The sequence below is a fragment of the Aphelocoma coerulescens genome, chromosome 1A (assembly GCF_041296385.1).
Source record: "Aphelocoma coerulescens isolate FSJ_1873_10779 chromosome 1A, UR_Acoe_1.0, whole genome shotgun sequence".
Lineage (NCBI taxonomy): Eukaryota > Metazoa > Chordata > Aves > Passeriformes > Corvidae > Aphelocoma > Aphelocoma coerulescens.
The window spans coordinates 75,941,226-75,953,491 of record NC_091014.1 but is presented as its reverse complement, the minus strand read 5'-3'; the positions used below and the strand labels follow the sequence as shown (position 1 = coordinate 75,953,491).

Sequence of the window (12,266 nt, the reverse complement as noted above, 5' to 3'; positions counted from 1 at the left end):
TGAAACAATACAGTCCTTTCTCAGCTGCGATTTATTAATCATAAAAGGCATAAAAAGCAGTAAACTTCATGAATGGGCGATATAATTTCAGCCTACCATATCCTATTCAGCAGCTCATTAAAATACAGTGAAAAAATGCTGATCAAGTTTTGTGAGTAACGGATGTTTACAGACTACCCAAGATGTTTCCCTCTAATTCAGTTAATTGCTACTGGTCCTAATGACTGAAGAATGGGGGTTGGAGAAGGGTTGGTTCTGGCACAGAAAATGTAGACTGTTTTACAACTGAGAGCTAGCAAAAGTAAGAAAATGAATGTTGAAAAAAATCCTGGACCTGCAGACCAGGTCATACTTGGACATTTGCTTAAACCTGAGGAACTCTGTTCCTGAAAATATCTTCATTCTGTATGTCCTAATAATTAGATAAATTATGCTGAAGGTGAAGGGTGATAAATGGTGAAAATACTAAAGAGGATAAATAAAAAGGCAATTAAAACCAAGTGGTAGACAGAGAGAGTAGAAGGACGAAGTTTTTTTAACCTCTTGATCACTAAAATGATTCAGTTTTCATATGCAGATGATTACAACATTACCAGGTGTAGTACTCTAGCCAGTCCTTCATACATGCCATAATTTCCTTTCAGTATTTTCAGAAGCAAACCTCATCATATACCAAACAATTTCAATTTTATGTGTATTTCTATTGTTAATAGAATAATTAACATTTGTCTGTTATAAAATGAAGATAAATATTTTCTTTGCACTGTTTGCAATGTATTTTGTGACTCAGTCGTTCTGGGTATTTGCTGGTTTAAAGGCAAAAGGTATCAAAGAAGGAGAATGAAATTCCTGAGTGAGGATAGGGGTTTTTTGGACACATTTCTGTCAGGAAACTGAGATAGCTCAGTCCAGTGAATGGTGGTATCTGTATCTGTTGCTGGCCAGTAGTCCTGCACCTTTCCCAAGTTCAAAAAGCTAACAGGAGTCTCAGGCTTCCTATTCCTGGGTTGTTTCTTCTTTTTCTTCTCTTTTTTTCTTTCAATACACGCTATTAGCTGATAGATGGCTGCTGACTTCAGTGGCCAGACAAGTCCAGGGAGTATGTCAAGAACTGTAACGGGTGGTGAGACTATGTTCTTGATCGTGTAGGAAAATGTGAGTTAGAAGGGTAAAAAAATGAGAATTTTGGGTCCTCCTCTTGGAAGACAAATCAGCCTGATCTTGGAACAATGCAATATACTCTGACACTTTCAATCTAGCCCATGCTTGAGAAATGAGTGCTCTTAACAGCTCTCTTCACTTGATGGAGGCTGCCAGGACTGGGGATTTTAATTTACACTGGCAATCAGGCAATCCCAAACTGCTCCAAAAATAGAGAGGGAAGATGGGTAAAAGCCACTAATTGCAAAAAAAAAAAAGCAAAAAAAGCACTGGTATAAGTTAGGGTACAGCCTGCATTTCTTATATGTTTGTATAGATATGTATTTCAGTGTCCATTTTTGTGTAGTATTACCACCAACCCATGACCATCTGAATGCTGACTTTTTCTGATTGTGGCTGCTGTTTTATATGTTTTATTAATTGTTTACCTACAGTTGCAACAGCTTTATAGTCTTAAAATTTAACCAGTGCCTTTTCTCCCTCCTACTGCTGCCTTGCCAGCTCCCTTGAATAAGTAGCTACTTTGCTGCTGAAATGACAAAATACCTACTTAATAAAAATCCTTCCAGCACAAAAATTCAAAGACTAAAATGGCATATCTGAGGTACACAGCACTTGCATTGGTTGAAAATGCTTACTTTGAAAATGCCTTAATTTGAAAGCACTGTGATGAAGGTCCGTTAACGATACACCAGAAATGAGCTGAGGCCGGTTTCAGAAGCACAGATGGCTAATTGGCTTCAGTTGTAGGTTATGTCATTTTAATTAAATTTTATTAGGAAGCGTTTCAAAGCCATAAATGACGGTTTAAGATAAATATAGTTCTTCATAAATGACCTATTGCTAACCTTTATTTATTCCTCTCTCTCCTCTCAGTGTTAATAGAGGCTGCTGTGACTGAGCTCTCCATGGCCATCTCTCATCTCATCCATGTCTACAGCAGCAGCTTTGATGCAAATTTCCAGCTTGCCAGCATACCTAAAAGCCCTTTATGTGCAGACATCAGCCTAAATTCCCAGCTGAGCTTCACTGTTTATGCTGCCCATAACATCCCAGAAGCCTGGGTGACCAGGTAGGAGGAGGTCCAGCAAGTGTTCATAAGAAGACGTGTTGTCTCTTTGACAACAGTAATTTTTCACAGATACCAGCTCACCTCTGCTCCTTTGGTGATGGTCCTAAACTAATGTTAGAGACTGAGTGAGTGGGTGTATCTCTACTGTTTTTCCTAGCATAAAGTGTATTTTCTTAAGCTTGACTGACTAGGAGACTTCCAAGCCTCACAGATAGGATGGAAAATCAAGGAGGGAAGCCTTAACTGCTTGTCCTTGACTGGTGTGGAAGGATGGTAGGGCATAGAAGGGACATCAGACCACTGGCCTTGATGGGTGTGTGTACAAATGTTCCCATGGCTGGCTTGCTCAGCAGGACACAGGAAAAGGTGTGTGCTGCACACAGAGGACGTTTGGACTGGGACTTGGTGTGGTCTCTGCAGGACAAGCAACTCAAAGGGTTGGAGGCCAGCTTGCCAAGTTAAACAGAGGGGTGCTTGTGCTTGAACCCAGTCTCAGTGAGGTTTCTCAGCAATTTCTGCTCTTGGTGTGTTCAAACCATGTCATGTGGCTAAGCACCTGAATTGGTGATGCTCTTTAGAAATGGGATTAAAATAAGTTTATGGATCTAAGTATACCAAGTGTTAGCATAGCACAGGGAAAAAAAGGAGAAAAATTTAAAAAAAGGAGACAACTTTAATAGAAAAAAAAGAGACAACTTTAATAAAAAGCTAATAGAACTATTCTCTTCTGCATTGCTTAAATTTGGTAAAACTAGTAGTTGTCTCTTCAAGTGGCTGCTTTTCCTACTCTGAGCAAAACTGGTGTTCTTCTCTTACCACTCCAATGTGATGAAAGGGGGATAGGTGACCACAGTCTGGTAGCATTATTTTTATGAGTCAAAAAATTGTTCTCAAAGTTTTTCCTAATTTTCCCTTTTCTCCCTCTTTACCTTCAATCCCAAATGACTGTGGGATCATTTGAATTAGACTGTGAGCAAGAGACTGCACTATACAGCATTGCCTGTAATTAGCAGCTTAATAAAAATCTGAGAGACTTTGCATTAGTTAAGGTAATAAGTACAGAACTATAATCACTATCCTGATTTCAGATGGTTATATCCTTCCCACTGCATTTTATGTTTTACCAGGAAAATGTGATATTACACATAGCCTAAAGGCCACTTATGACTTCAATGCTATATTCAAGCACATAAAAATGAGAATCTTTCTTCCTCCTTAATCTCCCTTTCCAGTCTTTCCAATATTCATGGCTAGCACGGCATGGGCTTCTTAACATGAACTGCTGCTCTAACACTTGGTTTCCTCAAGTACTTTTATTAACATCATTCACATGCATGTTCCCCATCCTTATTTTTCTGCACTGCCTGAATTCATGCTGGAAGTGTCATGGATGTCATGTTGCTTTTCCAAGGGTCATGTTATGATCTTGCAGCTGTTTTAACACTTCTTTTAATAAGTCGTTATTCCTGAATATATATAAGGTATAAAATGTATCATATAAGAAAGTATACATATTATAATATATATTGTATTATGTATCAGTACTGCTGTTTAAACAGCAAAACTTTATCATCTGATTTTATTAAAACCTATTATTTTCTGAACTATCTTGCAACTGTTTGTAAAGTTTAGACTCTAGGGGAAGTATTTCCTAATCCTACAGGTAAATTTTTTCCTTCTCTGCACTGACACCTGATAGGTACTGCAGACTACTGACCATTTTATTTTAATTAAAAAAAAAAAAAAAAAAAAGAAAAAAAAAGAAAGAGGAAAAAATAAAAAGCAAGAATTATAAAAGATGTTATAATGTTCTGGAAGAGATAAACCATCATTCTTATAAATATGGCAAAGTCAGGCACCTTCAAACTACAACTGCCTCAGATTTCCTGTTCACATATGACTGTTTCCCATGTTCATCATTCTTGTCCAGAATGACATCAAAAGCTGAGCCTGGCAGGAAGATCTGGAAGTTACGAGACTAATTAGTGACATTAGTTATTTATAATCTATTTTGACTAATATTTTAAAAGATTTCAGTAAGAGGAATGTGAAACGAGATATTCCCAGGCCTGAATTTCACTCTGAAGCTGCTTGGTTCACCGTCTGAAGGCCAACACAGAGGGCTTTAATACTTCAGCTGTAAAAAAATTTATAGATTCCCTTGAGTACTAATCTGTTTTCTAAAGATTGGGAAAAGAAGATATAAATTGAATCACAGAATATCCTGGGTTGAAAGGAACCTTAAAGATCACCTCATTCCATCCCCCTGCCATGGGCAGGGACACCTTCCACTATCCCAAGTTGCTCAGAGCCTCATCCAACCTGACTTTGAACACTTCCAGGGATGGGGCATCCATAACTTCTCTGGACAACTGTGCCAGGGCCTCACCACCCTCACAGTAAAGAATTTCTTCCTAATATCCAATCTAAACCTAACTTCCTTCAGTTTAAAGCCTTTCCTTGTCCTATCAGTACATTCCCTTGTAAAATGTCCCTCCCCAGCTCTCTTGTGGGCCCCCTTTAGCTGCTGCAAGGTGCTCTAATGTCTCCCTGGAGCCTTTTCTTCTCCAGGCTGAACACCCCCCGTTCTCTCAGCCTTCACAGGAGAGATGCTCCAGCCCTCTGAGCATCTTCGTGTCCCCCTCTGGACCTGCTCTGGCAGTTCCATGTCCTTCATATACTGGGGGCCCCAGAGGTGGATGCAGTTCTCCAGGTGGGAGATTTCTTGTTGACTGTATGATGAGCAAGTAGCAACACTTCACATCTTATGTCCAAATTTTCATTCACTGCAATAATGAAAAAAAAAGGTTAATCTTAATGACAAAAACGTGGAACAGAACCCAAGTGTCTTTAGGACTTCTCCTGAACTCTGAACTATAAGGAAAAAAAACAACAAACTTAAACACCCCTCCACACACACATTAATATGAGATTAATTATTGTAATTCCTTTTCTCGTGTAAGGATGGCTCTTCCTAAATTTGAGGGGCTAACTCCAAATATGCTGTTCTGGACATGGTATACTACAATTTTTTTTTTCTCCTTTGTAGCTACAAAGTTTTCTCTTTTTCCTGTTCACTAACTTATGCTGGGAAGACAATATGTCAAGTGAAGATTTGCAAAAATACTCCAGTTAAAAGATCCTTCTTTTTCCTGGCTGACTGGAATGAGAAGTAAGTTTTGGTCTGTGTTTGATATATGGTTGTCTGATAGATATCAAATATTAACTAAAAAGAAACCAAGCACACGTCTTTTTTATGGATATTCTTCTGAGCAAATTAAACTACACAGAAGTCACAGAAACTTAGGGAGATCAGAATGTGAAACAAATGGGATAGCCAGAGGAAGGGAAATAGGACTAAGGTAAGCCTGGTCTGACAATAAACTAAACAAAGCTGATCTGTGAATAGCTTTTGTTCACTGGAGGAATCCAGAAGTACTGGAACTGAAAGGAGATGCAACCAAAGGCTGTATTTCTGTTCTTTTGAGCAATTCCATCTTTTGGAACTACCTCCAGTACCTCTGCAATCCAGCTTGAGAACCTACTGTAACATTTCTTCAAGGTACCTTTTTTTACAAAACAGCAAGGCTGTTGGGGGTTTTTGGGTTGGGGTTTTATTTCTTTGCTTGTTTAATTTTTGGAGGTTTTTGCTTTTTTGGTTGGTTTGTTGTTTTATTTCCAATAAGAAAGGATCTGCAGTTTTAAAATGAGGACCTTAATGTGAGACTGGAATTTTAGGGTAAAGGCTGCCTGTTACCTGTCTGTCTCACTCAAACAACATTCATTTAAGACAATGGCATGACAAAAAGCATATTTGCAATAGGTGAGAGAGAAATACGCTTTCTTTTAATGATTTGGTGCTGATATGGAATTCTTTCAGCTTCTTGAGCATGACATATCTGTATCTTTGAAAGTTTTGGTATTTTACATCACTGTTTACTGTATTCTAAATATGAAATCAGCTTGATTATATTAGCATTGAACAAAGGTTACAAATCTGAAAAGGTTTTTTTTAATTACAATGGAATACAGAGTGTAATTCATAACATCTGTTTGCCTTTTTCTGAGACACAACAGTTTCAAACTGGTCAAATGGAAGAAGAGCTTTTTATGTCAAACACACTTATCTTAGTGGAGGGATATGGGAGGATTAGTATGTCTGCCCTATGATTAAGAAACAAAATGGGTGCACTTCTGCTAAGCATCCAAATAAGTTATTTTAGGTCTTAACATCTGCTTTGGTGCCTCAGTTGTGTCTATAGCATTTGAGTACATAGCATTTGAGTACATAACCCTCAGTCTTTTGAATGATTGGAAAGTAGCTGCTGTGCTTGTGTTTAAAAAATCAGATCATTCCTTTTTCCTCTGTAGGAATTTTCACTTTGTCCCAGTTTTGGTCAAGTATTTTCTTAGGGTACATATAGACAGCACTGCAGCGTATGAGCAGGATTATGTTTCTTATGAGCAGTTTTGGCTTCTAAAATGTGGCTAATGGCTTTCTGGAATGCATCTTACAAACATTTTCTAAAGCAAAGGATAGAATAGAAATAAATTTTTAGCATAACTGAAGCAGAAATCTGCTCTTCTCCCATTTCATGAAGATATAAAGCAATCAGACTGAAGCTTCAGGCTTTCCATTAAAACCTCTCCCTTGAAAAATCATTGTTGAATGTGCACAATTCCATCCAAAAGCTTCTTGGAAAAAGAAGAAACTAAATATGCAGACCAAATCCTTTCATAGGTCATAGATGCTTGTAAGAAGCTCTTAATATCAGATCTAGAAGTGTGTGGAACATAATAGCATCAGTTTGTAAGAGCACCTTTTTACTTTTTATTGTTGCTTGAGTTTCAAAAAAGTTTTTCAAAATCCATTTCAAATAGATCCAAAATTAAAAACTTGAAAATTTATATCTGTCTGGCCGGATTTTGAATCTTTTCCTCAAACATTAAAGGTATTCACATATTTTCTACCTCAAACTGATTGACCTAGATTTGTTTAAGTCTCAATATATGAGGGGAGGTTTCTTGAACCCAGTGTCCTGAGGTCCAGGCTGAGAATCTGGGGAACCAGGTATGCCATTATTTTTGTATGTTTAACTTGTATCCAAAATTGGGGTTTGTGAATGAATGCTTCTTTTGAGTTGAAGTAGAGATACCAGGTGAGCATTTTAGATCATCTTAAATGGAGAGTGGGTTTAGATTAGATGTTAGTGAGAAATCCTTTACTTTGAGGGTGGGGAGGCCCTGGCATATGTGGCCCAGAGAAGCTGACCACAGATGTTGAAAATGCATGTGGTGAAAGGTCACCAGGAAGAGCATCTATTACATTAGGAAGTCAGATATTCTCTATATAGCTATGGATCAGTCAGGCCATAAAATAAACCTGGCTAATTCAACATGAGTTCTGATCTTACATTAGGATTGATTTGAACAGAGTAGTGTTTTGGTGATTAGGAATCTAGGTAGAGAGCTTCTACCAAAGACAAGGCTTGCTTTGTTTGCTGATTTTCATTAATTTAGTTTCTATTTTCAAGTGCTTTAACCAGTGAGTGTCTGAACTTTTAACTTGATGCATTCTTATGTATAAATATGAGCTTCTGTTAAAGTCTGTTATCATATTTAGTCTTTCCCAGAATGTTCTCAGAAACAATAGGAATAATTTGATACCTAAGGAGGTGGCCTTGTGTAGTGTTTCTTCTGTTTGTTCTTTTTTGAGAGTACAGTTTTGCTTCAGAACTTGTATATTACCTTTGGAAAGTGTGATTGTCTTCTTGGTGCAGAGTCCAAACAGGCTGGTATTATTTAGCTTATAACGTGTAAAGTCCAAACTTTGCCCCCTTATTTTCTCATCAGTGTCATTGTTCAGTGGCTGAGATCTCTTAATTATTTTCTTTGGTCTTAGCTAGTTGCTCTTAATGTATTTATTTCACCATCTCCTCTTTTTCCATCCTTCATAATTCATGTTAAACCTACAGTCATGCAGTATGGAATTAACATTAAGCCTACCATTCATCACCTCAGATACCTTCTTGGCACTGGGTTTCCCTCTTCTCTGTATTTTGTTTGGCTTGTCTGTTTTGTTTCCTCCCTCTCAGGGCACAGCCTGGGTTGCCCCAGAGCTCTTCTGTGTTGAGTGCTTTTGGGAAACAAGTTGTATAACTTTATCTGATACTTGTGAATGGCACCTTCTCAGTGAGCAGCTTTGTTTTTCTCATCTGCTGTTGAAATTGTTGACCCATGGGATGCCTTATTCCTGGCCAGAGTTCCATCCCCTTCTTCTTAGTCATCCATTTGACTCAGCCTCCTACAGTCACAAAGGGTGAGACCAGCTGGGTAAGTTCAGATGGGGATTAATTATAGTTCTTGAAAGCAGTACAGATACTCCTCTCCTTTGTGTATCACATGTCACTGGAAGGGAAATTTTGGTCCTCTTTGGCCCATACTTTAACTCTTGGGATGTGTAGCCTGTCAGAGTTTCCAGGTTCTTTTCCTGCTGGTAAAAGTGCTATATAATGTGTCCTAGGGAAATTCTGGCAAGCATTTGCTTTCTGCAGTGATGATACTGAGAGGTTTTTTTCACTGCTCCAGGCTCACAGGGAGTGTTAACAATTGTCTGTATCAGAAAATGCATGTCTTGATATTTTATTTTTGTCTCTTCAAAGCATTAATGGTTCTTTAAAGTTAGGTGTAACTCTGTCAAACATTTTTAGGTAACAAGGGCAGTGTTGTTGGCCTCTCAGCAAAAAAGACAGAACAAGTTATTTTTAGGAGGTAAACGAGTTCAGTTTCCCAATAACTATTTTTAACTAATTATGAGTAAGGAAGAGTACATGAGACAGAGAAAGCAAACTTGAAAGCTATAAATAGGGACACGTGGGAAGACAGTTGAGAATTCCTTCTCAATTCTGTTCATGGTAATCAGAAAGAGTGGGAAATGGCTGTCTTGCTTTGTTATTCAAAGAGGGAGCTATGCAAATGTGCATAATTTCCAAATGTTGGAAGACTGATGATCTGAAATTTTGACATTAATGCTAATTTGGAGAACTTCAGATTTTTTAGCTGAAAGCCATCTACTTTCTTTCAGTGGCTCCTCAGCACATTCAAGGAAACTTTCTCAAATTCAACAGAAATTTGATAGATTTGGAACTGGGACAAAATCTTACGCTGATTTTTCCTTATCCTATGACCATGTCTTACTTCTAGCACCCACAATTCTTATGTTTTACAGGCTAATATACTTTTTTAATGCAGTTTCTACCTTTGCTTGCTGTTTAAGTATGACCATATCTTTTTTAAAATGCTGAGTTGCATTCTTCTGTCACTCTATTATTCAAATTTATCTTTTAGTCTGTTTTCCTAATCTCCAGTTTGTGCAGATCTTTTGTTTTCTTAATGATTATATTATCAATGTGGAATAATCCTTTAAGCCCCTAGATCCTTATATTGATTTTGTTTATACAGAAAAAATGTAATTAATTTTACTCTCCACTTGAGAAATTCGAGCTTCCACAATATATATGGAAAAAGCTAGAAAATTTTCTCTCCAGGGAAAAGAAAAGGCAAACTTGCACATGTCTGGGTAATTACACATGTGATCTTTCCATAGAGCATGAAACTATCTGGTTTATTAGAATAATTCTAAGTTATGATTTTAGATCAATTTTCATAAACTGTATAAATGAACTGAATGACCAAGCAAGCTAATGATCAATACAAAGCTGAGATGACTATTGATGAAAACTGAATTTTCTCACTCAAAAATTGTGAATCTGTCATTGCTGTTAAGACAACATCTGCCTTTAAATTGTGGCTGAGAAATATCACACCAGCAAAGCACACCTGAACAAGAGAATGATTATCACACTCAGAAGCACCTCTTGGTTTCTTAAGCAGTGTTCCCCTCTGAAGACACAAGACAGCAAATAACTACTGCTTTACAATTCACCCTTAACGGGTTGTTTATTCTGAAATTGCCTTTCATTGATAAGGTAGTTCTAAAGCAAAGTTTAATTAAGCTTTTTCTGCCTTTGCCAGCTCTAGTAGTTACCACTGAAGGGAATGTTTTTATCTGCCTCTTCTCAAATACTATGACTCAAGTTAATGGTTGCCAATACTCATCAGTGTATTGAAGGGATCTCTCAGTTGCATTTTCCTTCAGAGTGCAACTTCTGTAATTTATAGCTCAAGCTAGGTGTTAGGGCATCTAGAGAAATGGAGAAAGAACTCACTTGTTGTAAAAATGCTCAGATTTTTTAAACTTTTATTTTTCTCTTTTCTGATTTTCTTTTAGGGTCAACTTCCCTCTGCGAATAAAGGCTCTTCCGAGGGAAACTATGCTGACAATAAAACTACTGGGAGTAAACAGCACCTCTAAAAATACAGAAGTGCTTGCTTGGACATGCTCCCCATTGTATGCAAAAGAGTAAGTTTGGTTTTGTATGACAGCTTAAGAAAAGACCATTCTGGGATAGTGTTGCACTCAACCTGGGAGAAATATAAATAGACAAAATTACTCATTTCAGGAACTCCTCTAGTAAGACTGAGAGGGTCACTTACAGCAAACTGCTCTTGATGTGCCAGTAAGAGCCCCATCCACTCCCTCCTTCCCTCCCTCCCTCCCTTCCTTCCTTCCTTCCTCCCTCCCTTCCCTCCTCCCTCCCTCCCTCCCTTCCTTCCTTCCTTCCTTCCTTCCTTCCTTCCTTCCTTCCTTCCTTCCTTCCTTCCTTCCTTCCGAATTCCTTCCGAATTCCTTCCGAATTCCTTCCGAATTCCTTCCTTCCGAATTCCTTCCGAATTCCTTCCGAATTCCTTCCTTCCGAATTCCTTCCTTCCTTCCTTCCTCCCTTCCTCCCTTCCTCCCTCCCTTCCTCCCTTCCTCCCTCCCTTCCTCCCTCCCTCCCTTTCCTTCCTCCCTCCCTCCCTTTCCTTCCTCCCTCCCTCCCTTTCCTTTCTTCCTTCCTTCCTTCCTTCCTTCCTTCCTTCCTTCCTTCCTTCCTTCCTTCCTTCCTTCCTTCCTTCCTTCCTTCCTTCCTTCCTTCCTTCCTTCCTTCCTTCCTTCCTTCCTCCCTTCCTCCCTTCCTCCCTTCCTCCCTTCCTCCCTTCCTCCCTTCCTCCCTTCCTCCCTTCCTTCCTCCCTTCCTTCCTCCCTTCCTTCCTCCCTTCCTTCCTCCCTTCCTTCCTCCCTTCCTTCCTCCCTTCCTTCCCTTCCTTCCTTCCTTTCTTCCTTCCTCCCTTCCTCCCTTCCTCCCTTCCTCCCTTCCTTCCTCCCTTCCTTCCTCCCTTCCTTCCTCCCTTCCTTCCTCCCTTCCTTCCCTTCCTTCCCTTCCTTTCTTCCTTCCCTCCCTCCCTCCCTCCCCTCCTTCCTCCCCTTCTTCCTCCCCTCCTTCCTCCCTTCCTTCTCTTTCTCTCACTTGCTTGCTTGCTTTTCTTGGTTTAGGTGTCTGTTTAAGGTTCCCTAGGCCTGTTGAAAGGCCCTTTCCTGTAGCTTTGCCAAATATTTTTCTTTCTTGTTCACAGTGGTTGGTTTTGTTTTCTTTTTTCTGTTCTCACACACATTCATTCTGCTTAAATTGGGACAGTTAGTGGTGACCACAATGAGAGCTCTTCACTCTCCACAGCACTTTAGAAGCTTTCTTCTCTTTTCTAACCACTTCTTTCTACACAGTACACAACATAACAGTTGCTTGTAGTTGGAATGTCTCTGCAGTGATGTATAAACAGAGATCCAAGGTAAATTTTCCTCAGTGTTCTAAATATGTTTCAGTAGCACTAAAACATCTGAATTTAGATTGAATCTTTGCAGTCATACAATTTTTTTATTTAGACTCCACAGTCCTGCAATACCCTCTGTGCAATAGAAGGGTACGTTCAAGCCCCCCAAGTTTCTGCATTAGCATCCACCTCTAAGCTACAGGTCTTTCTTTGCCTTGAGACATCTTGATCTACTTCTCTATATGGTAGCAATCACCATTTAAAACAAAATAAAACAAACAAAAAAATCTGATTGCTTGCATTAATTTGCTATATTTGAAAG

The 12,266-nt window shown here is 38.8% G+C and overlaps 1 protein-coding gene across 5 annotated transcripts in view; it reads left to right on the top strand.

Moving 5' to 3' along the window:
• PIK3C2G (phosphatidylinositol-4-phosphate 3-kinase catalytic subunit type 2 gamma) overlaps positions 1 to 12,266 on the top strand; it is a 212,025-nt gene that overhangs the window by 68,307 nt on the left and 131,452 nt on the right. For all 5 annotated transcript variants that reach the window (XR_011148031.1, XM_069003543.1, XM_069003544.1 and 2 more), the window contains 3 exons: positions 2,038 to 2,233; positions 5,283 to 5,405; positions 10,524 to 10,655. Coding sequence is in view for 4 of the 5 variants with exons in the window: in XM_069003543.1 (XP_068859644.1) it covers positions 2,038 to 2,233; positions 5,283 to 5,405; positions 10,524 to 10,655 (451 nt within the window). In the remaining variant the exon portion in view is untranslated. The remainder of the gene's footprint in view (positions 1 to 2,037; positions 2,234 to 5,282; positions 5,406 to 10,523; positions 10,656 to 12,266) is intronic.